This window comes from Hemitrygon akajei, chromosome 12 (assembly GCF_048418815.1).
Source record: "Hemitrygon akajei chromosome 12, sHemAka1.3, whole genome shotgun sequence".
NCBI lineage: Eukaryota > Metazoa > Chordata > Chondrichthyes > Myliobatiformes > Dasyatidae > Hemitrygon > Hemitrygon akajei.
Genome location: NC_133135.1, coordinates 79,325,402 through 79,351,642, shown reverse-complemented (window position 1 = coordinate 79,351,642; position 26,241 = coordinate 79,325,402). Strand labels below are relative to the sequence as shown.

General features: G+C 38.9%; 1 protein-coding gene across 1 annotated transcript in view; it reads left to right on the top strand.

The window, feature by feature from the left end:
* itpa (inosine triphosphatase (nucleoside triphosphate pyrophosphatase)) overlaps positions 1-24,418 on the top strand; it is a 43,220-nt gene extending 18,802 nt beyond the window's left edge. The window contains exons 5-8 of the mRNA XM_073063582.1: positions 16,442-16,473; positions 22,536-22,651; positions 23,978-24,054; positions 24,176-24,418. Coding sequence (XP_072919683.1) covers positions 16,442-16,473; positions 22,536-22,651; positions 23,978-24,054; positions 24,176-24,308 — 358 coding nt within the window. The 3' untranslated portion in view covers positions 24,309-24,418. The remainder of the gene's footprint in view (positions 1-16,441; positions 16,474-22,535; positions 22,652-23,977; positions 24,055-24,175) is intronic.
* Positions 24,419-26,241: the final 1,823 nt, after the last annotated feature.

The following is a 26,241-nucleotide window of genomic DNA, read 5'->3' as shown; positions in this document are numbered from 1 at the left end:
GAGATGGTGATTTAGATGCATATCATATTTTTTTACTGAGTTAAGTATTGTATGTAATTAGTTTTGCTACAACAAGTGTATGGGACATTTGAAAAAAGTTGAGTTTCCCCATGGGGATGAATAAAGTATCTATCTATCTATCTATCTATCTATTTATCTATCTATCTAAAACAGTTCCAGGCAGTTTACTTTAAGTATGTGCATAAAGCAGTTACTTATGTTCAGAGTGGAACTGAATTAGCATCCAAACCAATAAGAAGCACCTGCTAATATTTCCTCCCAAATCTGTGTAGGGTTGAAATTTCAAAGAGTACATGGGTTGGCTTGTTATTGTCTCTACTACCTCCAACTGTATGTATTGCCTTAGCAAATGTTGGGGAAATTCAGAGCAAATTTAGTACATGTATGTCACCGTACAGAACACTGAGATTCCTTTGGTTCAGGAGCCTGGTGGTTGAGAGGTGATAACTCTTCCTGAACCCGGTGGTGAGTCCTGAGGCTCCTATACCACCACCATGATGGCAGCAGCGAGAAGAGAGCATGACCTGGGTAATAGGGGTCCCTGGTGGTGGATGCTGCTTTCCTGTGACAACACTTCATGTAGACGTGCTCAGTGGTGGGGAGGACTTGATCTCTGATGGACTGGGCTGTATCCACTGCACTTTGTAGGATTTTCCATTCAAGGGCATTGGTGTTTCCGTGCCAGGCTGTGATACAGCCAGTCAATATACTCTCCACCGCGCATCTGTCGAAGTTTTGCTGAAGTTTTAGGTGTTATACTAAATCTTTGCAAACTCCTAAGGTAGCAGAAGCGCCTCTGTTGTCGCGTGAATGAAATCACCGGAGAGAGAGTTACTGGTAGATACAAAGCAGCTTCTTTATTCGACAAAACCAGGTTCAGCAGGCGTCATATGGACGGAGATGCTTTTGGTGGAAAGATCTGCTAGCCCAATGTGAGCTCTATATTTGTATGCTAAACATAAAGGACAATTCATATTTACAAGTATAGACAATGCTTTCTTTTGAAGCTACATACGAAACATCACACCTTCTGACTTAACCCATTCTTCCCAATGCCAGCATGTCTAGGCTGGTATTCACAGCCTTTAGGAATGCAAGTTAAATCCACAATACATTTATTTGGTATTTTACTTGCTAACATAGAGGACAATTCATATTTACAAAGTATAGATAATGCTGTCTTTGAAATTACCTGTAAACTTCATACTTCCTCTCTTCCAACCTTTTTATTATTATTATTATTAATATCAACATAATAAGATTAATACATAGATAATGGGATTACAAACATACAAATTTAAACTGAACATAAAAGGATGCATAAGCAATAGTTACAATATAAATGAGTCTTCCCAAATCATGGACGATACAAGTAACATATAAACAAAGCAAAACTAGGTATATCATAATATATATTTAAAAAAACAGAAAAGAGAAAAAGAAAAAAAAATTATGCTAGAAAAACTAATCTAACAATCTAATAACTAATAAGAAGAAAAAAGAAAAAGAAGGAAAAAAAATAATGATGAAAAAAAAATGGTCTGTTTATAATATCTAACAAAAATACAAAATCATCAGTGTCGTCAACTCCGATCTTCTCAACATATGTAAAATCAAAACTGGAAAAACAAATAGGCTTGGAACAGGGTCACATTACATCATATGAAAATATTGAATAAGTGGTCTCCATATCTTTTCAAATTTAATAGAAGGGTCAAATACAACACTTCTAATTTTCTCTAAATTTAGAAATAACATAGTTTGAGAAAACCAATGAAATACGCTAGGAGGATTAATTTCTTTCCAATTCAACAAAATAAGTAAGAAATGCAATCATTCAGCAAGCAGAAGAAGATAAATGGACTGAGTTCATCATTGGTAAACCAAAAATTGCAGTAATAGGATGAGGTTGTAAATCAATGTTCAATACAGTGGAAATAATATCAAAAATGTCTTTCCAATATTTTTTCAAAAGCGGACAAGACCAAAACATATGAGTTAAAGACACTATCTCAGAATGTCATCTGTCACAAATAGGATTTATATAGGAATAAAAATGAGCCAATTTATCCTTGGACATATGAGCCCTATGCACAACTTTAAACTGTATTAATGAATGTTTAGCACATATGGATGATAAATTGACTAATTGAAGAATTTTATCCCAATTCTCAATAGGGATAGTAAGGTTAAGTTCTCTTTCCCAATCATTTTTAATCTTATAGAAGGGCTCTGAACGTATCTTCATAATTATATTGTAGAGTTTTGATATTACCCCTTTCTGAGAAGGATTTAGTTCTAGCAAATTCTCCAAAATACCCGAAGACTCAAGATTTGGAAAGGTAGGAAATACAGTATTTAAGAAATTCCTAATCTGTAAATATCTTTAAAAAAAATGAAATCTAGGCAAATTATATTTATTAGATAATTGTTCAAAAGACATAAAACAATTATCCAAAAATAAATCGGAAAATCGTAGTAATCTTTTAGTCTTCCAAGCTGAATAAGCTTGGTCTATAATAGAAGGATAAAAAAAGAAATTGGATACAATAGGAATATTTAAAACAAACTGAGTCAACCCAAAAAATTTCCAAAATTGAAACCATATACATAAAGTATGTTTACCTATCGGATTGTCAATTCGTTTCTGCAATTTAGAAAGAGCAAAGGGAAGAGAAGACCCTAAAATAGAACCCAATGAAAATCCTTGTACAGATCTAATTTCCAGGTTCACCCAATGAGGGCTAAAAGATAAATCCCAATCCTTTAACCAACATATCAAATATCGGATATTAACTGCCCAATAATAAAATCTAAAATTAGGCAATGCCAATCCACCTTCCTTCCTTGCCTTCTGTAGATATTTTTTACCTAATCTAGGATTTTTATTCTGCCATATATATGAGGAAATTTTTGAATCAACATTAGCAAAAAAAATTTTGGAATAAAAATTGGTACCGCTTGAAATATATATAAAAACTTGGGTAAAATAATCATCTTAATAGCATTAATCCGACCTATCAGAGATAAAGATAATGGTGACCATTTAGTGAACAAACATTTAATCTGATCGATTAAGGGTAAAAAATTAACCTTAAGTAAGTCCTTATAATTTTTTGTGATTTTAATCCCTAAGTATATAAAAGAGTCATTAACTAATTTAAAAGGTAAATTTCCATAAATTGGAACCTGTCTATTTACAGGAAACAATTCACTCTTATTAAGATTTAAATTATACCCGGAAAAATTACTAAATTGAGCCAACAATGATATAACTGCAGGAATGGATTTCTCAGGATCAGAAATAAATAATAATAAATCATCTGCATATAATGCTAACTTATGTGTATCTGCCCCACGATTAATGCCAAAAATGTTCGGTGATTCTCTAATAGCAATTGCCAAGGGTTCTAAAGCAATATCAAATAATAATGGACTAAGAGGACAGCCTTGTCTAGTACCCCGAAATAAATGAAAAAAGGGAGATCTTTGATTGTTAGTAAAAACCGAGGCTACTGGAGTATGATATATCAGTTTAATCCAGGAAATGAATGTCGGACTAAAATTAAACTTCTCAAGCACAGTAAATAAGTATGGCCATTCAACTCTGTCAAATGCTTTCTCCGCATCTAATGAAATGACACATTCTGAGGTGCTATGTGAAGGAGTATAAACAATATTCAATAATCTCCTAACATTGAAAAAAGAATAGCGATTTTTAATAAAACCAGTTTGATCTTCCGAGATAATTTGAGGTAATACCTTCTCCAGCCTGGATGCCAGTAACTTGGAAAAGATCTTGGAATCTACATTCAATAAGGATATTGGTCTATAGGATGCACAGTCAGTAGGGTCTTTATGTTTCTTCAATATTTAAAGAAATGGAAGATTGTGGCAGTTTACCCAATCTAATTGCTTCTTCAAAAACCCTGCATAGCCAAGGAGAAAGAGTAGAGGAAAAACGTTTTAAAAATTCTACTGTATACCCATCTGGACCTGGTGCTTTCCCAGAATTCATAGAGGAAATAACCCCTTTAATTTCTGCATCCGTAATAGGAGTTTCTAATATTGAAAGATCATCTGATAATAATTTTGGAAAATTCAATTTCCCAAGAAAATCATACATGATATTATAATCATGAGGGAATTCAGAATGATACAGGGAGGTATAAAAATCTTGAAAAGATTTGTTTATCTCATCATGGTTAACTGTCAAATCACCATTCTGCTGACGAATCTTAATAATTTGGCATTTAACCAAAGCATTCTTCAATTGATTAGCTAACAGTTTACCCAATTTATCACTATGTATATAAAAATCAGATCTGGTTTTCATTAATTGATTTTCAATCAAAGATGTAAGTAATAAACTGTGTTCCATTTGAAGTTCAACCCTTTGTTTGTAAAGCTCCTTACTAGGAGCAGTCGAATATTTCTTGTCAATCTCTTTAATTTTATCAACCAACAAAAGAGTTTCCTTCTTAATGCGTTTTCTCAAACCAACGGAATAGGAGATCATCTGTCCACGTATATATGCTTTAAAAGTGTCCCAAAGTGTTCCGCAAGAAATATCATCCGTGGAATTAGTTGAAAAGAAGAAATCGATCTGTTCCTTCATAAATTTAATGAAATCCGGATCTTGCAGTAAGGTAGAATCAAATCGCCATTGTCTAGCACTAGAAGCTGTATCCATAAATTTAATAGAAAGTTTTAATGGAGCATGGTCAGAGATGGCTATAATATCATAATTACAACCAATTACCGATGGAATAAAATGAGTCAATTAAGAAAAATCAATTCTTGAGTAAGAATGATAAACATGTGAGAAAAATGAAAACTCTTTGTCCTTAGAATGCCGAAATCTCCAAATATCAAAAATTCCATTATCAGTCAAAAAAGAGTTAATATAAGTGGCCGACTTATTAGGTAAAGTCTGAGTAGATATAGATCTGTCCAACAAAGGATTTAAACAACAATTAAAGTCACTACCCATTATTAACCTATATTCATTTAGATTAGGTAGAGAAGTAAATAAGGACTTTAAAAAATCGGGATAATCCACATTTGGAGCATAAACATTAACCATAGCAACCTTTTTGTTAAAAAGTAACCCAGTAATTAACAAAAATCTACCATTCGGATCCGAAATAATATCGTGTTGGACAAATGCAATAGAGGAGTCAATAAAAATTGAAGCTCCCTTTACTTTAGCATTCGAATTTGAATGGTACTGTTGGTCCCTCCAAAACCTAAAAAGATGATGATTGTCCTCTTTCCTCACATGAGTTTCTTGTACAAAAATAATATGTGCATTCAGTTTTTGGAATACTTTGAAAATCTTTTTCCGTTTAATTGGATGGTTTAAGCCATTAGTATTCCAAGAGACAAAATTAATGGTCTGAGCCATATTTCTGAAATCAACCCTTTGGTATATAAAGGGTTAACCAAATTATGAACTCATGCACCCGGAAGAGGAACAAAAATAAGGGGCGGACCCGGAAGTGACGACATCGCGGACATTTTAGTAGTTTAAAATCATCCCAAATGAAAAAACTAGAAAAAACTGATAAAAAGAACAATAGATTTAGAAAAAAACTCCACCCCCCCACCCAAGAAGAGAAAGGCCCTCCCAAGCCTGGAAAAGGCTGGGAAGAAAGAGGAATGAAACTAAATCTACCCCCATATCAGCAGAAGGCAACTCCGTATATAAAGGAAATAAAAGATCCACCCAAACTCCAAAAAAAATTATCACTATACTAAAACAAACTTCTTAATATAATTGCTAGTAAAAAAACAAAAAGAATATAATCACTAGTAACTTATAAATTGGGTTAAAACCCAAACAAACCAAAAACAAATTTAAACTGTGATAAGAAATGCATTATAGGAAGAAGACGAGAGAAAAAAAATGGCGAAATAAAAAAAAAGCCAAAAATATTTTAGAGAAGAAACCGCAATCTTAGTAAAAAAATATTCGCCTTCGAAGGATTAATAATAATGACCAAAGATAAAGTACAGTGGTTAAAGCAAGTAAAATAAAAAGATTGGTACGTCGAAAAAAAAACTTTAATTAGAATATAAAATATAGAGTAAACCTACACCAATAGCCAGAAACAAAATCTGGTTTTGGAAACAAAAACTGTTTTGTAACGATCAAAATCACTCATTTATTAAAAACGAGAGTCAAAACAGTAGAATAATGCTCATCCAGAAAGCTTCGAGCTTCAGATGTGGAGAGAAAAACACGCCGTGGTGCATTCGGAGGCGAGATTCTGAGCTTCGCAGGGTATAAGAGCGCAGATTTTAGATCTCTCTCATAACATTCAGACATCAGAGGTTTAAAAAGAAGCCTTGCCTTCATTACTTCTGGGCTAAAATCCTCCACTAATCGAAAGTCAAAATCTTGGAATTTGACCATCCCTAAACGCTGAGCCACACGAATAAGTTGCTCTTTGACATGCACATAATAAAATCGGACAATTACAACCGGTGGTTTAGATGAAGAACTTGGTGATCGGCGCATAATTCTGTGGGCGCGATCAAGTAACGGAGGACTGTCTGGGAATACAGAAAGGAACGCATCCTTTAAAAGTTGAGCAAAATACTTTGAGGGGTCCCCTTGTTCGATACCTTCCGGGAGACCAAGTATGCGTAAGTTCTGTCTTCTGAACCAATTTTCAAAGTCGACACTCTTGGCTTTAAGTGTTTCCACCTGTTTAATCGTCGAAGATAATTTCTGCTCCAGTTTTTCGATTATCAAGTCTCGCTTCCGAGCGTCCTCTTGCAAAGTTGCGATTAGAGCTTGCTGCTGCTTAACTACTGAATCAGTCTTATCCATATAATCCTGTAAAGCCTTTATATCTTGTTTGAAAATTTGTCGTTCTTCAAATTTTTCATTTAAAAGCTCCAATAACATTTCATAAGTCAATTCAGTGCGCTTAGAATCGGTCTTTTTTTCCCTTCCGTTCCCGTTAGAATCTTTCCCAGGGTCTTGCCCTTTAGATCTCAAAGCCATTTCTGTACTCATTTCTTCAAAATTCACAATAGACTCTTAAAGATAAGTCCAAAAAAGTAGCAAGAATCTTTTGGTGTAGGTAAAATTAAGTTAAATAAGGGTGATCATAGGTTTAAAAAAAGTAAAGGTTATGGAGCGAATCTGAAACAGTACTCACTCCATGAGCGTCTCCTGCTGACCTCACACTTCCATCCGTAGCGTCTGGGTTAGTATTCCAATATTCTCAGCTTTTAGGAAATGCATTGTTATGAACTCAATCCACAGTACTTTGTCAAAGAACAGAAGACTGGTGGCCAAAGTCATTTAAGTGTAAATGAATCATCTACACAAAAGCTCACTCTAACAACCTCCGTGCTTTCTTTTGCGTGCTGGGCCCAGGACAGGTAGGATGACCCTGCGTGCTGTCCCAGTTTCCAAAGTGCACGCCGTGCTGTTGTGTGTCTCAGATTGTTTCGCTTGCCAGCTGCCCAGTGACGTTCAGTAAGTTTCCAAAATAAATCATGAGGAGCACGGGTAGGGTGAATGTACACACTCATTAGGGCCAGGGTTCTCAGTACGGGATCCATGGAACCCTTGGTTAATGTTAAAGCTCCATGGCATAAAAAGAGTTTGGGAGCACCTTCTTTAGGAAATCAAGAACTAGAGGGCATAGGTTAAGGGCAAGAAGAAGAGATTTAGTAGGAACCTGAGGGTAACTTTGTCAACCAGAAGGCAGACAGTGCATAGAATATGCTGCCAGAGGAAGCTTTTGAGGCAGTTACCTGTTTAATTGTCTTTTTGCATGTTGTTAATGTATTGGATAAGAAAGGTTTAGTGGGATGCGGGCCAATCATGAGCAAACGAGATCAATACAAGTGGGAATTATGGGCCGTTCGAGTTGAACAGCCTTTTCCATGCTATATGACCCTAAGTGATGTGATCGACCTGTTTGTGATGTGGGTTCATATCCAGAATGAATTTACAATGCAAAAGTAAATCCCCATCCCATGAATCTGCCCAGAATTCATGTGCAGATCCCAGAGATAAAATAGCAGCGATACCCAGTCCATTGAATGCATGATCCTTGGATTCTCTCAGCAGCTGTCGCCAGATTCCAGCACCACTGGCCAAGTGGAAGACTGTTTTCATTGAAAGCCTATTTTCTGTAGCATGGATTTGTGGTGAAAAGCTAAAAAGCATTCTTTCATCTGCATTCCTCATTCCACTTGCCAGTCTCCTGGGGAGTACTGTTGGATTTAAGCTTTTGTTTGTGCTTATAAAAAAAGCAAGAAAAATAGTGGCATCGGTGTATCTCATTTTAAGTTCCAACAGTGCTTTAATTCGTAGTAACAAAATGCATATAAATAGGTTTCCCAAATCCTGAACTAAGATTACTACACTTCTCAAATAGGTTAAAAAACAGATTGCTCCAGCACTCTTCGGCCCATGATGTTGTGCCAAATTTATAACTAAGGCCAATTTAACACTTCATGTCATTTTTTAGCTAGGAATGATTATCAGGTGCTCTTGGCTTTAGTTAACCATTAGGAAGCAGGCAGGTTTTTAAATCGTGGAGGAAAGTTAAGATTGTTTATTGGATAGAACTGACTGACATCGAGCTGCACTCAGATTGGAATGCGTGACTTCAATGACACATGTATGGATTCATCGGAATTGTCTGCATGAAGTGTGAGGCTCCTTGTGGTAAAGCACACAGAAACATCCAAGGCCATTGATTTATTCAGGAACCAAAGTTTTTTCCTTAAATAAAGATTCCAAAAAGTTTCTATGTTTCGATGGCATTTATTGTTTGAATGAATTTCAGAGGACAGAATGCTGCTTCATTTGGGATTGTGCATGTAGAACTCTCATTTCAGAGGATGTATGTTCATCCACCATCCTATAACCTGGGCATACCATCTAGTGTGGTTCTGAGGGCGTGATGCACTGTTGGAGATGGCTCGTTTCAAGGAATAGTTAAAAAATGGGAGGACTTGATGCCATTGTACAGAACACCGATGGTGCCACAGTTAGAGCAGTGACTTTAAGGTTTGGTAGACTTGTTATAGGAAAGATCTTATTAAACGGGAAAGATGGGCAAGGATGATGCCAGAACTTAAGGGACTGAGCTACAGGGAGAGGTTGGACAGGCTAAAACTTTATTCCTTAGAGCTTTGGAGATTGAGAGGAGATCTTATAGAGGTGTATAATATAAAGGTCACTCAGTCTGTTTCCCAGAAGTGGGAAATGAAAAACAGGAAGGCATGGGTATAAGGTGAGCGGGGCAAGATTTAATGGGAACTTGAGGGGCAACAAAGGGTGGTGTCTATGTGGACTTGGCTAACAGGGGACTGAAAGGCAGCTTTTTAAAGACACTGAGACAGGAACATGATTGGAAAGGTGCAGAAGGTACTGAGTCAAACTGGCAAATAAGATAAACTTTGGCAAGCCAAATGGACCAGGAGGGCAAAAGGACCTGTTTCAGTGCCGTTAACTTGAATTCTCTATGACTCCAGTCAACCAAGCTCCCATCTGCTTTCAGGTGGGTTTAAAAGATCCCACCCACATCACCTTCAGAAGAGGAGATATCACATAATATTTATGACAAACATAAATCGTACATTAATTTGTTAATAGCATACAATGATTCAAGATTATTTCTTACAGCATTGGTAATTCAATGGAAGTATTCTAGGCAGATTTTCAAAAATGTCTTGAGTAATTTAGCATGGTTTGTTACCAATTAAAATACTGGATTCCAGTTAATTAGGACAGCCGCTTATTTGGGACAAATCTTTTTTTAAATTCTTCGAGGAAATAGTTGGGATTCCCGTCATTTATTTTTTTCTCTATGCCACTTATTTGGGACAGGAGACAGGAAATTGCCAAGCAGTTTCTAACTAGTGACAGTCACACGCGCCTATGTGGCCGTCCGACGCGACACTGTGCAGTTTTTAAACAGAGAACAGTTTTTAAATAGTGTGGGTCACGGGTGTTTATGCTCAAAAAGCAGTGATTTTTCTCTCTGATTGTTGGCAAGAAATAATCAGTAAGATAATTCAGAACCATTTTTCAAGCATTCATGCTTGAAGATGCCATAAATGGCCAGGAGTGAAAATGGAACGATTTCACAACTTCAAGTTAGGAGCTACAAAGCATTTGAAGGTATTGACAGTACCTGGAATGTTACAATGAAAACGAAGATTTGGAGGATGCATTTATCAAAAGTATTGTATGAAGGTGGACAGGAGGAGGAGTATTGGAAACTGATACAGGACTTTGTGATATGGTGCAACTCAAACTACCTGCGTCTCAATATCACCAAGACCAAAGAGATGGTGGTGGACTTTAGGAGATCCAGGCCTCATATGGAGCCAGTGATCATTAATGGAGAATGTGTGGAGCAGGTTAAGACCTACAAGTATCTGGGAGTACAGTTAGACGAGAAGCTAGACTGGACTGCCAACACAGATGCCTTGTGCAGGAAGGCACAGAGTCGACTGTACTTCCTAAGAAGGTTGGCGTCATTCAATGTCTGTAGTGAGATGCTGAAGATGTTCTATAGGTCAGTTGTGGAGAGCGCCGTCTTCTTTGTGGTGGCGTGTTGGGGAGGAAGCATTAAGAAGAGGGACGCCTCACGTCTTAATAAGCTGGTAAGGAAGGCGGGCTCTGTCGTGAGCAAAGTACTGGAGGGTTTAACATCGGTAGCTGAGCAAAGGGCGCTGAGTAGGCTACGGTCAATTATGGATAACTCTGAACATCCTCTACATAGCACCATCCAGAGACAGAGAAGCAGTTTCAGCGACAGGTTACTATCGATGCAATGCTCCTCAGACAGGATGAAGAGGTCAATACTCCCCAATGCCATTAGGCTTTACAATTCTACCGCCAGGACTTAAGAACTTTTTAAAAGCTATTATTAATGCTTTTTGAGATAGTGATTTAGATGCATATCATATTTTTTACTGAGTTAAGTATTGTATGTAATTAGTTTTGCTACAACAAGTGTATGGGACATTGGAAAAAAAAGTTGAATTTCCCCATGGGGATGAATAAAGTATCTATCTATCTATTGTCCCTGATTTTAATTTAGAGTCAATCTAAAGAACTAGATGAATTCCTTTATTGATAATTATTAGAAACTGCAACATAATCTAATAGTACTGTAGTAGTACTGGTCATGTTCTAATTTGTTCTCTATTTCATTTAAATACATAACTTGTTAGTTAAACAGTAGTTTGTCTTTTTTGTGCTATTTTAACTATTTCTGTGAAACTTCAGCTAATTGGGGCAGCTGCTTAATTGTCGAGATGTACTGGTCTCGATGTGTCCCAATTAACTGAAATCCACTATACTACAGAAATATGAATCAATGGGAGTATAAAGACATGTTTCTGACATGCACAGAGTTATGACTAATGGGTGTCCTATAGACAGGAGATGGTGCTGGGTGCATTTGTGCCAAAAGAAGGAAAGGTTTAAATGTAATCTAGACTGACAGCAGGAAATGTTTCCACTTGTGGTATGTCTGTAAGAGTTGTATAAATAAGCTCATGAGTGACAGAGGCAATTTAATGCCCTAGTGTGTGAGGTAATAGAGTTAGAAAAAAAATAACAAGGAACACAAGAATACAGTTAAAATCCTTCAATGCATGTGAATAGTCTTAAACATGCAAGAAGTCAATAAAATGTAAAAGAACAATAGATTTTAGGGCACAATAAGGCAAGGCAAAGAGAATGGGGCTAATTTATGCATGGCCCCGATTCTGTTTCCATTGGTGCCTTGTTTTCAGTGGTTGGTGAGCTACAATGGAAAGGATATTTAGTTCACCTAGACTCTAGGTGAACCCATAGTGTCCCCAACCATTTTTATGCCATGGACCAATAGCATCCTGATCCTACAGGGTGGAATGTAGTTGAATGAGCTGCCAGAGTAAGTGGTAGAGGTGGGTACAATTGGAACATGCAAAGGGCATTTGGGCAGGTATATGGATAGAAACGGTTTAGAGCAAGGGTTCCAAACCTGGAGTCCACAGATCCTTGCTTAATGATGGGTCCATAGCATAAAAAAGGCTGGGAACCCTTGGTTTAGGGAGGTAGAGGCCAAATACTGGTGAATGGGTGGGCTGCATAACTCGGAAAGATAAACAAATCCACAGGTACAAACGTGAGCAAAAATTGGAGATATTGAGGTGGTTTTGTTCAACAAAAGAGGGTGGTAAAGGGATAAAGAACTTGGAACAGTACAAGTCCTTCAGCCTGTGAAGTTGTGCCAACCCTTTAACCTACCCTAAATTCAGTCTCAACCTTCCTTCCCATGTAGCCCTCCAGTTTTCTTTCATCTATATGCCTATCTATGAGTCTTAAATGTCTCTAATCTCCCACCACCCCTGACTGCACATTCCACGCACCCACCACTCTATATATTTAAAAAAACTTGCCCCTTGTATCGTCCCTATCCCCTTTTCCAATCACCCGTAAATATTGTGCCTCTTTGCATTAGGCTGCCGCTCACAATGCCATGCGAACTAACTTCTCAATGCTTGTTAATCCTGTCTCTAAGAATCTTCTCCAGTACTTTGCCCACCGCTGACATAAGACTTGCTGATCTATAATTCCCAGGGTTATCCTTGTTCCCTCTTTTTGAACAAAGGAATAACATTTGCCATCCTCCAGTCTTCTGGTACTACTCCTGTGGCCAGTCAGGATGCAAAAATCATATCCAAAGGCACAGCAATTTCTACCCTTTCATCTGTATTAACCTGCAGTGTATCCCAATTTGACTCTGGAGACCTTCGTATCCTGTTGTTTTTCAAAAGTTCCAGTATATCTTCATTCTTAATTTAGACCTGTTCCAGTATATCATCCGGTTCCACGCTGTCCTCACATTTGTCAAATCCCTCTCTCTGGTGAATGCTGAAGCAAAGTGTTAAGAGGCTCCTTTACCTCCTCTGACTTCAGACATATTTCCTCTCTCTATTCCTGATCTGTCCTACCCTCATCCCAGTCATCCTCCTATTCCACAGACCCTTCAGTTAATGGTACGTGTTCATGGCATAAGAGAGTCAGGAACCCTATATCACATACATGTAGAATGCCTTGGGGGGGTGGGGGGCTTAATCCTCCTCATGAAGATCTTCTCATTGCTCCCTTCCAGCTCTCATAAGTCCATTCTTAAGCTTTTTCTTAGCTACCTTGTAACTCTCTAGAGCCCTGTCTGATCTTTGTTTGCTACTTTCTCCTCTTGACTGGATGTTCCATATCTCCATGGTTCCCTCACCCTACCTTCCTTTCCCTGCCTCAGTGGGGCAAATCATAAACACAAGATTCTACAGACATGCAAATCCAGAGTAACACACGCAAAATGCTGGAACTCAGCAAGTTAGGCATCTATAGAGAGGAATAAACAGTGTTTCAGGCCAAGACCCTTCATCAAGACTGGAAAGGAATGGGTGGGTGGGTGTCACTCAATAAGATAAATCTATCTGAGAGCCTCCTGCAAGTGTTCTCTAAGCAACCTCTACATTTTTGTTGTGCATTTCCCTGACTACATCCATTCCCAATTTACACTCCCAAGTTCCTGCCTCCTCATATCATAATTTGTGCTGCCCCAGTTAAATACTTTCCTATGCTGTCTGCTCCTATCTCTGTCCAAGCCTACGGTAAAGGTCAGGGATTTGTGATGTCTGACTCCAGAATGCTCACCCACTGAGAGATCTGTCATCTGACCAGTACCAGTTCCAGACTGGACTCTCCTCTAGTCAGCCTGTCCACATATTATGTCAGGAATCCTTCCTGAACACACCTAACAAATTCAGCCCCATCAAATCCTTTTGCACCAAGGTGCCAATCTATATCAGGGAAGCTGAAGTCACCCATCACAGCCCTGTTATCACCTTTTCAAAATCTGTCTCCTGATTTGCACCTCAGTGTCTGCTGTTATTGGGGGGGGGGGGGGGTCTATACAATTCTTCCAAGTAGTGATTGCTCCCTTCCTGTTTCTGATTCCCACTCACAGTGACTCAGTGGACAATCCCTGCGTGACATCCTCCCTTTCTGCAGCTGTGATACTATCTTTAACTAGCAATACCACTTCCCCACCTCTTTTACCTTTGTCCCTGTCCCTTTTGAAACATCTAAACCCCGGAACATCCAGTGGCCATCCCAGCCCTTCTGACAGCCCAGGCTTAGTAAAGGCCATTGAATGGCAGGACATGGGTCAGTATGGAACCAAGTTCATCAGCTTTGTTCCTGATACATACACTAAATTAGACACACATCCAACTGACTGCAATTATGCCCTTGCCACTGCCTTTTCTTCCTCACAGTCTCTCTACACATGCATCTATCTTTACTCCAATTGCTCCATCTCCTGACCTATCACTGTGGTTTCTGAACCATACCAAACTAGTTAAAATCCTCCCCAACAGCTTTAGAAAACCTGCCCTGTTTGTACAGGTCAGACCTTTCCCAGAAGAGATTCCCAGTGATCCTCAAATCTGAAACCTCGGACCCTGCACCAATTTTTCAGCCACACATTCATCTAGAAAATCATTCACTTCTTACCCTTTCTGCTGCGGGGCAGAGGCAGCAATCCAGAGATTACTACCCTTGAGGTTCTGCTTTTCAACTTTCTACCTAGCTCCCTGTGTTCTCTCCAAGACCTCATCCCTTCTCCTGCATGTCATTGATATCAATATGTATCACAACTTCTGACTGCTCACTTCCACCTTAAGAATGCCGTGGACCAGATTTGAGATGTCTTTGACCCTGGTACCTGGGAGACAACAAACCACCTATCTTTCATGTCCACAGAACCTCCTGTCCCCTGAACTATTGAAACACCTACCAGTACAATTCTCCAATTTTTCATTCCCCACTCCTTTCACTTCTGAGTCACAGAGCCAGAAACCTCATCGCTGTGGCTTTCTCCTGTAAGGTTGTTTCTCATGACAGCATCCAAAGCAGAATACTTTTTACTGAGGGGGACATAAAGAAAGAAAAGTTTTGGCTAGAAGAAAACATGTCTTTGCAACAATCCGATATTTTCATGGTTACTCTTACAGGACGAGCATCTCATTCTAGATTTGTGTATTTAAATTAAATTCACTTCCCAGGCAAATCCATGATGAATTCTTGTCATGGACTCGCCCAACTATGGGAAACTGTAGTTGCCTTGTTCACCCCACTCAACTCCTAAGATTTTAAATCTCTTCGACTATCACTGATTGAGCAAAGCAATCTTAATTATCCATGCACCTAATAGAAAGTATTCCAACCTCTACAGCTTTTATTCTATTATTTATTTAGAGATACAGCACAGTAACAGATCCTTCCAGCCCAATGAGCCCTTGCCACCTAATGACAGCCATGTGACTGATTAACCTACTAAGCTGTATGTCCTTGGAATGTGGGAGGAAACCTGATGGTCATGGGAAGAACGTACAAACTCCTGACAGACGTGGTGGAATTGCACCTGAGTCGCTGGTGCCCATTGGCGTTACGCTAGCCATTCTACCCCAGTGCTCATCAGCCGTCAGAATGAATGGCATGGAAGGAAATGAGGCCGTAGGTAAAATGAGCAAGAAATTCACTATGTATTTATAAGACTGAATTTCTGTTCACATATTAAAAAATAGACATCTTATTTCCCAAAATTTCAAAGTCTAAAAGTACATTTATTATCAAAGTACGTATGCGGTAGGTTCCATGATGTTTCTTTGTCTTGTGGCTGTCTGCAGGATGGATAGATAGATAGATAGATACTTTATTCATCCCCATGGGGAAATTCAACTTTTTTCCAATGTCCCATACACTTGTTGTAGCAAAACTAATTACATACAATACTTAACTCAGTAAAAAATATGATATGCATCTAAATCACTATCTCAAAAAGCATTAATAATAGCTTTTAAAAAGTTCTTAAGTCCTGGCGGTAGAATTGTAAAGCCTAATGGCATTGGGGAGTATTGACCTCTTCATCCTGTCTGAGGAGCATTGCATCGATGGTAACCTGTCGCTGAAACTGCTTCTCTGTCTCTGGATGGTGCTATGTAGAGGATGTTCAGAGTTATCCATAATTGACCGTAGCCTACTCAGCGCCCTTTGCTCAGCTACCGATGTTAAACTCTCCAGTACTTTGCCCACGACAGAGCCCGAGCCAAGGATGAATCACAGCCTTGTATACTGCATACGTACTTTGATAATAAATGTACTTTGACTTTGAGATTTCCCCTGATTTCCCAACCTCTGTATATTATATCCTCATGGATATTAGTGAGAAGAAAATTGGAAAACACAAAAATGCAGCTTAATTGTGACATTTTGGGACCGACGATTAGCTTCTGTATTGATAGAGAATATGTTTATGATGTTTTAATTATTATAAATAACAAACATTTTATTTATGCTTCCACTATCTTCTAGAAAATGGTTCCTGTCAAAGTTACGACCTGAAGGTAAGTTATTTAACAGCTTTATGTTAGATACTATGACTTGTTGTAAACACTGGTAATGAGTGAGGAGGTAATGAAAGCTGACATTTGGAAGTGGTTCAAGAATGTCTTCTTAACTAAGGAATTTATAATACTATGCAAAGGCCTTAGGCACACGTAGTATATATAGCTAGGCTGCAGTGCTGTATTTGTCAACGTGGAGCGCAGAGCAAGTTTGTAAATCTGGCAGGAGCAAAGGATGTTGGGAATGGCGAGGGTGGAGCACCATGGGAGGGGTGTGGGACAGGTGGCAGAGAGGGAGTGCCGAGGGCAGAGGGTGGCACTGGTGCAGACACACCCAGCTCTGAGACATCAGGCAAGGTCATTTGGTTCCAAACATAGAACGTAGAAAGCCTACAGCACAATACAGGTCCTTTGGCCCACAAAGCTGTGCTGAATATGTACGTACTTTAGAAATTACCTAGGGTTACCCATAGCCCTCTATTTTTCTAAGCTCCATGTACCTATCCAGGAGTCTCTTAAAAGACCCTATCATATCTGTCTCCACCACCATCGCCGATAGCCCATTCCACATACTCACCACTCTCTGCGTTTATTAAAAAAAAGAGAACTTATCCCTGACAAGTACTTACTTCCAAGTACCTTAAAACTGTGCCCTCTCGTGATAGCCATTTCAGCCCTGTGAAAAAGCCTCGCACTATCCACGTGATCAATGCCATTCATCATTTTTTTTGTGTGCCATGCTCTGCCAGAGACTCGGCAACCACTTTTCAAGTGGTTATTTGGAGGAAAGATTCTTTGAGTGGACCCCACGTCCTTCTCACAGCGCAGTGTTTTTTTTAACGAGGCCGAGTTGTGAGCTTGACACTCAACCTGGCACAGGTGGAAAGCGTGTCCGGGAGTGGCTCAACTGGATTCGAACTCGAGAACCTTCGCTCCAGAGTCCGGCACTGATGTCACTGCGCCACCAGCCGGCCTCATCATCTTATACACCTTGGTTACAGAATGTCTGTCTGGAGCTTCCTGCTCCCATCCCTCTGTCTTCCACTTTTCCCAACCAGTATTCCCCTCTCCAATCTCAGTCCACAATAGAGTCTCATATCAGAATCCGGTTTATCATCACTCATGTACATCATGATTTCTTTTGTGGCAGAAGTACAGTGCAATACATAAAATTACTACAGTACTGTGCAAAAGCCTTAGGCATCCTAGCCTTAAAAATATCCCCAAGACTTTTGCACAGTACTGGATATGACAAAGTTGAGAGAAGCAACTGAAAATGGAAAAAGTGTTGTTTGCTTTTAATTCCTTGTCATAATTAAAGATGGTATTAGCCCAAACTTAATATGGGCACACAGTCACCACATGTCATGAGCCACAAAAGCTGCCCACTCAAGCAGCTCCACCATTCACTTACATCATGCTTAAACGTCTTTGAGATTTTCCCATCCCATCCACACATCTGTCAATTACCTTGGTGCCTAAAAGTCTGATGATCTCAGTCTTCAATATTCTCATCGGGTGAGCATCCACTGGGCTCGAGTGGAGAATTTCAAAGAGGTGTAAACCTCCAATTAGAGAGCACTAAATATCCTGGGACAATGACTACTTGCTCTCATCTCTTCAGTCGGAGTTCTCAAGACTTCTCAGTGTTAATTCTATCAGTTCCTCCTTAGAATTTTATCCATTTGTTTTATTTGTAATAATTGTTTTTATGTAAAATAAAATGTTTAATTTATGCATCTCCTCTGAAGGTGGTGTAAATGATGCCATGTGACTGTGCCGTTGCTGTAGTAAGCATTTTGTTGTTCCTGCACATGCATGTACTTGCACCTATGGCAATAAACTAGACTTTGCCTTTTGTCTCTGAGTGCTGTCTTCTCTCATTATATTGTTCCAATTCCATTGAATCTTTTCTCAGAACAATCTCCATATCCCAGAAATCTATCTGGTGAACATTTGTTGCACTCTCTGAGACAAATATTTCCTCCAGAGCTCCAGTGCTTGCACGGTGCTCCAGAAATGTCCTTACGAAAGCCCTGTACAATCACAGCAAGTCTTCCTTCCTCTTATTCTGCAACCTCGATGCAATTAAAGCTAAGATAGCACATCTTCCCAAATGCCAGATAACTGGGTTTTGCATTCCATCAGATTCTCATTCAAACATTAAATAGTCTGTCACTTTTTCTTACTTGTTGCAATACCATTCTTCTCATCATAGAAAATAATTTCACAGTTCCTCTCAATATTCTCTGGTCCATTGCCTCTTCTACTTTTGGTAAGCTAGAAAGTTTCCTTGCTTTCCTTCCAAGCTATATATTAGTAGCAAACAAGGGCATGTTCCACTTTGTCCCTCATTGGTTGATACAAATTGTATGTAGCTTAGGCCTAAGCTCTGACCCTTGTTGCACTGGTTGTGTGCTGCCCCTGTATTATCCTGTTTATTCCTATTCTGTCTATTAACCAATCTGTACTCCTTTCCCACTTGGGCTTGCATCCAAGTCAGAGAACTTTGTGTTCATAGACTTGCTTGCTAAATCCTGCATGGGCTACACTTGAGCAATGAGCGGATCAAAAGTTGCTGAACGCAAGCCCTCCTGCAACAGTTGCAAGACCCAGACATTGATGCATATCCCCGGTTTCTATGGCTGACTTGTGAAGGTGCTTCAGACCTTTCAGAAATACTTAGTCACTCCATTGGCCAAGTTGACCTCATTGTCTGTACATCACATCTGCTGCAGTTCCTCTTGACTTCACATGTCATTCCCCAGCCTTGGATATTTTTCTGCATTTGTATGATCATGTAGAAAGTGTCTCTGTCTCTCCAGATGTGCCATTCCACTGTGAATGCACATGGTGTTGACGTCAATGTGATGTAGCCGGACAACTTTGCAGCTGTCAGTCTCCTCGATCGGGGTCAAGTGAATCCATGGAAGCAGGAGGTGGATAGTCATATGAGCAGTTGTGGATGTCACAAGTCCTGGTTACACAATCCCTGATGCTAGGCGGTCAATCTCTAAAGTGTATTAATAATGGCTGGGGTAACTTCTCTTGTAAAGACACTGCCCAGAAGAAGACAATGGCAAGCCCCTTCTGTTGAAAAATTTGCCAGGAACAATCATGGTTAAGACCATGATCGCCCACGTCACATAGTGATGATGACAGCAAAAGAGTCAGCTTCATGGTCCAGCGAGTCATCCTTGCACTTAAGCCTCCTCAGTTCACTGTTTACCAAGCAATCTAATTTTGGTAATCAGCCTAAATTCTGATTTTATCTATTACCTGTAGTAGCTGCTAAGTTCATTTTTATCAGTGAAAATCAATTTACTTGGTGTGTTTCATTCAAACATTCTGTTGATTAATTGAGGTTCTCTGTGGGCTTCACAGATGGGTATTGTGATATGAGGAAGAAGCACATTTATTGGTCACAGAAGATGTAAATGGTTTTATATCTGACTGGAGAGACACGAAAGGGATTAGTTAGAAATCTTATTTGTATATAAAGTAGGCAACGTAGAAGCTGCAGTGTTGTTAAGAAGTTTAGATTTCTTGCCGTCTGCCACTTGAACTCTGCATTATGATTTTACTCCAGAGGCTGTACTCCATTGCAAAGCAGTATTTAGCTAAAATAATGGCTTAAAAATGGCTAAAACAGATTATGGGTTTTTCAGTGCCTCCTTTCTTTCACCCCTATATATTTTTCCAAAGAATTTTCCAACTCATATCCTCCTCCCATAAGGAGGGACATGCCCTGTTCCATGACAACCAACTACACTGCTTTGCAACAGTTTGCAAGAGGTGTGATTCAAACCTACTTCTCCAGCTGCTCAAAAAATTTTCCTGAATAGATTGGCTCATGTCCCATGCACTGAAAGAGAAGTAATTGAAAGAGACTTGACTGACTTGTGATTCAGGAAGTCATTACCTCGTTCTTAAAGATGATTAAAAATGCTCACAGTTTTGTGGTAATGAAATTAACCACAAGTCTGGTTGCCCAGAACACAATTTGAATATTCAATCTCTTTGCATCTGTTCCAAGATTCAGTCAGGTCGCAGCTGAATCTTAATTCCATTTTCAATATCCCTTAATTGACAAATCAAGTTCAGTCTTGAAGTTTTCAATTGACTTTGCCTCATTCAGATTTGTGCCACTGGAAGTGTTGCTGCCTCTTTAAATATAGTGTGATAATGAGCAGGACAGTCTTGCACCTCCAGAATCATATTGTGGTAACAATAAAGTGAGCATATCTAAACTGGGATGCTAATGACCAAGTTTTTGTTTGGCTCCATGTTCCGAGCTGGAAGGCAAATTAGGTGGGGAAATGGGGCAGGATTCCTGCTCTCAAATGCATTCTGCACACACAGGGTTTCAAGCATTATCTTGATGCACCCACAGTTGGAAGCCTGCATTGTCAGGGCTGTAGGTGACTACTGATACCACAAGGGCTCTCAGAGCAAACTCCTGTCTTTAATGAGAACACAAGGAAAATAAACAATTCTCATACCGTGTGGAAGCAACAGAAATTTGTAATTAAAAATGTGTGCGAATGCTTTTGAAATTTATAACAGACCTGGAAGTCATCCAGAGTGTTACTACCACACAAATGGATGATGTATTTGTTTTCAATTACACGAGTCTGATTCCCAGTAGCTGTTGCTAGCAAGTTTTCACTTGATGAGTTTTCCCCAGGATATGGCACACGTTGCTCACCACGACAGAGGTCAAAACTGGAGAATGGACGCTCTGGGCCATGGTAGAGTCAGTTGTGCCTTGCAGAAGGGAGAGCATTATGATAACAAGCGTGCTGGCACAGGGCTGAACTAATGTGCTTGTGTACTGGAGCAGATGGATGATTGGTTTATCAGCTGTAATTGTGAAGTATATGTCAAGTGTAATTGATGACAGAGGCACGGAAAGGGGTTTCTAAATGAACACCAAGTTATCGGGCTTGAGAGCAGGTGACGAGCACTCTGTAGAACAAGTACGATGTGAAAATGTGAGAACTTGAATAAGAGTGATTCTCACAGGAAGAGGCCATTCAGCCCATTTTATCTATGCCAGCTCTCTTGAAAAAGTGGAAAAAATTCTCTCCTTCACACCCCTACACTTTATCTCCTTTAAACAAGATAGAATTTTTTTCTACAACCCCTTTGGGCAAAGCCATTTATAAAACATAAAGGAAATTTTACTCATCGTGTGTGTGTGTTCTTTCTTCCCAATCATCTCATATCTATGTTCTCTAATTCAGTGTAATTAATTGAACCCCGCCCCCATGTTTACTAGAACCTCTCACAATTTTGTGTAACTTTAGGAACCAGAAAAAGCAGTAAGGTTTAAGGAAATAATCTGTGAATATTTAATACTGGGCTGAGTCACAGGAAAAAGACAACCAAGGAAGCTCTCGTCTCTGCTGTGGGAAAGAGCTTGACCAAGAGCTCGCTTTCAAATCAACACCAAGTGCTGCAGAAACTCGGGGAAGGGGGAGGGAACTGGACAGTTGACACTTTGGGCCGTCAGGACTGGAAACAGAGGAGAGATGGCCAGTATAAATAGGTTGGGGGGGGGGGGGGGGAGCAAGAGCTGGCAGTAAAAGGTAGATCCAGGTGAGGGTTGAGTAGGAGAAATTCAACACAAGATTTTGTTAAATGTTTAACAATACCCTGCATAGTATCCAAGACATCTTCAAAGACTGGTGCCTCAGCCAGGAGGCGTCTTTATTAAGGTCCCCATTAACATGGCCTCTTCTCGTTGTTACTGTCAGGAAAGAGGCCCTGAAGACGCATACTCAGCGATTCAGGAACAACTTCTTCCCCTCTGCAATCCGATTCCTAAATGAACATTGAACTCTTGAGCACTAACTCAGTTTTTTTTATATCTATTTTGCATAATTTAAAATCTGTTTTATATGATTTTTTTATTTATATATACATACACACATGCATTAACTGATTACATTTTTTCTTTCTATATTATCGTGTTGCTAAGTTAACAAATTTCATGACACACGCCAGTGATAATAAACCTGATTCTGAATTACAACTGCTATTTTGGGCCTTTGTTGCAGGTTTGTATAAGATGCTGACTGGCTTTGAAGACAAATCAGCTTATGCACTCTGCACCTTTGCGTACAGCACAGGAAACCCGGAAGACCCAGTGAAGCTGTTTCGAGGGAAAACTCTGGTATGTATTTGTAAAAAGCACCTGTGTGAGAACAACCATATTCCACAATGCAACCACATACAAAATCTTTGGTGTTCATTAAACAGTAATGTGGATTTTTACATCCATCACTTACACAAAATTAGAACATATTAGGGTAATTTTATCATTTTGCAAATAGATTGGCTGTTGTCGCTGTTTAGTGTGAACTACAATTTCATTGGCTAAAAATTTGTAAAAGTCGTGATAGAAGTTCAAGGTTTCCTTTTTCTTAGCTTTCAGTATTATGTGCTGGACAACGCTAAAAGAGTGATCAGAGGCAGCACAGTAGCAAAGTGGTTAGCACAATGCTTTACAGTACCAACAGCACAGGTTCAATTCCTGTCGTTGCCTGTAAGGAGTTTGTACACTCACCCCGTGACTCCTTGTGCTCTGGTTTCCTCCCACAGTCCAAAGATGTTCCAGTTAGGTTAATTGGTCATTGTAAGTTGTCCTGTGATTAGGCTAGGATTAGATCAGAGGACAGCTGGGAGCTGTGGCTCAAAGGGCCTATTCTGCACTGTATCTCAATAGTTACAAGTAAATTTCTCTCTCCAAGAGAAAGTAAGTGAAATTGTGTTGGTAATTTTTCTTTAGTGGTACCCCATGTGAAAGCCAGCAATGAATATGGAGTGAAACTGAAATTGAACTGAGGGAATTTCATAGAAAAATACAAGACAGAAACACGTCCTTTTGGCCCATCTTGTCTGTGCGAAGCCATTTAAACTGCCCCATTCCATCATCTCCCAAACAGCACTCTTAACTATTTACACTTCTTAGCAAGTGTAAATAGGTAACAGAAAATGGGATGTCAGTAGTTCTCTGAAAGATTTGCATGCTTCCATTCACTATAAAATTATTGTAGCTAGAAGTATGAATATTTGGCTTGTTCTTGAGTGTGTCACCCAGCTTGGAAATGTACATTCACTCCTCGATAACTGTCTGGGCTTTACACCTCACCCATTTCCTGCCATGAATGACTAGCTTCACATGAGACTATATTAAAGAAAGTTTAACATTTTTCATGACAAAATATGTTCATTGATGCTTGGGCTGCAAAACCCTGCTTGACAGTGGATTTCAATTAAGTTTGGGTAATTCATTCTTTGGGGGAAGGGGAGAATGAATTATAGGAAATTGTGGCTACAGTCTAGTGCTATTAATGCAGAATGAACTGCCTAGCCTCTCAAGTGACGTAATGCTACAGTCTACAGCTGACGATTTTAATGGCAAGGAAATGCACTGATTGGAAAGTTAAGTTTTTTTAAAAAAATTCCCTAACTGTTTAGACACTTTTCTGTTATTTAGGGCAAAATAGTTGATCCTCGGGGACCCAGAGACTTTGGTTGGGATCCTTGTTTTCAGCCTGACAACTTTGACCAGACGTAAGTGATCAATTTTTTTTTTTAGTTTATCAAACTAGTAGTTTTATTTCTGATTTCAGGATAAGTATCGTACTTTGAAAATTACAGTTATGATCATTGTTTTTCATTGAATCCTCCCCAGATATGCAGAAATGCCGAAAGCTCTGAAGAACACAATATCTCACCGTTATAAAGCGCTTCGTGAATTGGCAGACTATTTCATTGCAGAGAATGATTCTTCAAAAAAACCCCGGCTAGAGGAGGAAAGCCATTAAAACAGTGCTCCTTCATCTTTTATTGAATAAAAAAAGTATAGTATTTGTTCTGTAGATAACAAACTATTTAGTACATTTTGGAGATGTGATAAATTAAAGGCTTTTTGTTACTCTTTGTTCCATTGTCTATGTGATTCTTCCCAAGCTTGAAATAGCATTCAGTTCCATTCTAGTCACCCGATGAAAACTAATAAACAGGCTGGCTTAACCACGTGTGTGTGAGTCCTCGATAGAGTAGTCCAAAGCTTTCTCTTTGGAACCCTGTTCAGTGCACGCAAAATAGGCTTACATTCAAATGTCCCAGCTAATGCTGCAATTATATAGTAAATCACTTTAATTTAATCACTGTAATATAAGAATGATTCTTCCTGCATGATGTTGAAGTACGTTGCCTTTATGTAGCTTTTCACCAATATAACAGTGAAGGCGGTTTATGTTTCAGAAAAGCCATAGCAACTTATTTATTGAACACCAAAAAAATGAAGTCAAAGCACACTAAAAACAACACTTTATGTAATTATTTCATCACGTCAGACCAGCCTCTTAAAGTGAAACCCCAGCTCAATGTTGGTGGTTGTGAATTATGTACATTTCCATCAATTATGTTACCCTACAGATACCTAAAATGGAATATAATTATTACTGGAATTTAAGTCTGGGTGTTTAATGTTTGCAATTTCTGCAACTCCTGCCAATTATCCCAACTTCAAAATTTTTAAAGTTCTTGCAAGTCAGAAGATGAAGTATGTCTTTTAATCCATCAAGTAATTTCTGGACAAGTATCTGAGGATTTTTTTAATTACTTTCCACTTTCTTCAGTGATTGAAGCCAAAGTCATTGAGCCCTCCAATTCCTTCCAATCAGCTGCGTTCTCATTTTACTCCATTTTAATACACTTTTTACTTTCTGTCCGTGTCTTGTGGCACGTCGGGCGGCAACCTTGTCACTTCTTTAGTGTTTTTTACAAGGCCGAGTTGCTAGCTCAACACTCAACCTAGCAGCTGACCAGATTCGAACTTGGGACCACTGGCTTCAAAGTCCAGTGTGGATGCCACTACACCACCAGCCAGCATTTTAATTCACATTATCATTATTTTCCCATTTCCAGTTCATCTCAAAGAGCCATTTTTTAAAAAATGGGCTACACAAAAACAACTTTTCCAGTACAGAAGTTTCCAACCTGGGACTGCAGATCCCTTGCTTACTGGTATTGGTCAAGGGCATAAAATGAAGTTGGGAACCCCAGTTTCAGTGGAAGCTTCCGAATGTTCAGCTAAGTCTGATCAACTGAAGTGCCAACCAATAGTTAAAGAATATTCTTGACCCTCAAACTTACATCCATACAATGCAGTTGCCACAATGCTGTTGAAGGGAAGAACTATTCCCAAATATTTAAATAATTTTAATTCAATTTTCTCATAAATAATCAGTTTTACAGGGTTTTTTTGGATAATTTGCAACGCTTTCAGAACTAATCAGCACAAGTAAGCTTTCGATACGTATTCATGGAAACCAGTGTCATATCTCAATCTTTTGACAATTTGATTTGAGGACAAAATATATGCTGCCGAAAAAAGTTGAAAGCATATCATAAATCTCATGCATCATAGAGTTGAGAGGTGTATCGATGTTAGATGTTTTGAAGCACTTAATAAATTTTGTGTGTTTTTATTTTGGATGCAAATTAAAAATACTTTTGATGTTGAGGAAGTTGATGCTTTTGTAACAAAATGGGATTGGAGGAAGCAAACATAAAATGTTGTTCTTGGCCTAAATTTCAAAAATACAATCTAACCTGAACATTCTTAGAGAAATGTTCATTAGTTATGATTACATTTCCAAATAATTTAAGTAATTTGCCAAGCATTCAACAAAACTCATAGGTGATAAATTAATCATGCATCCTAAATTCATAGTGCAACCACAAGGTATG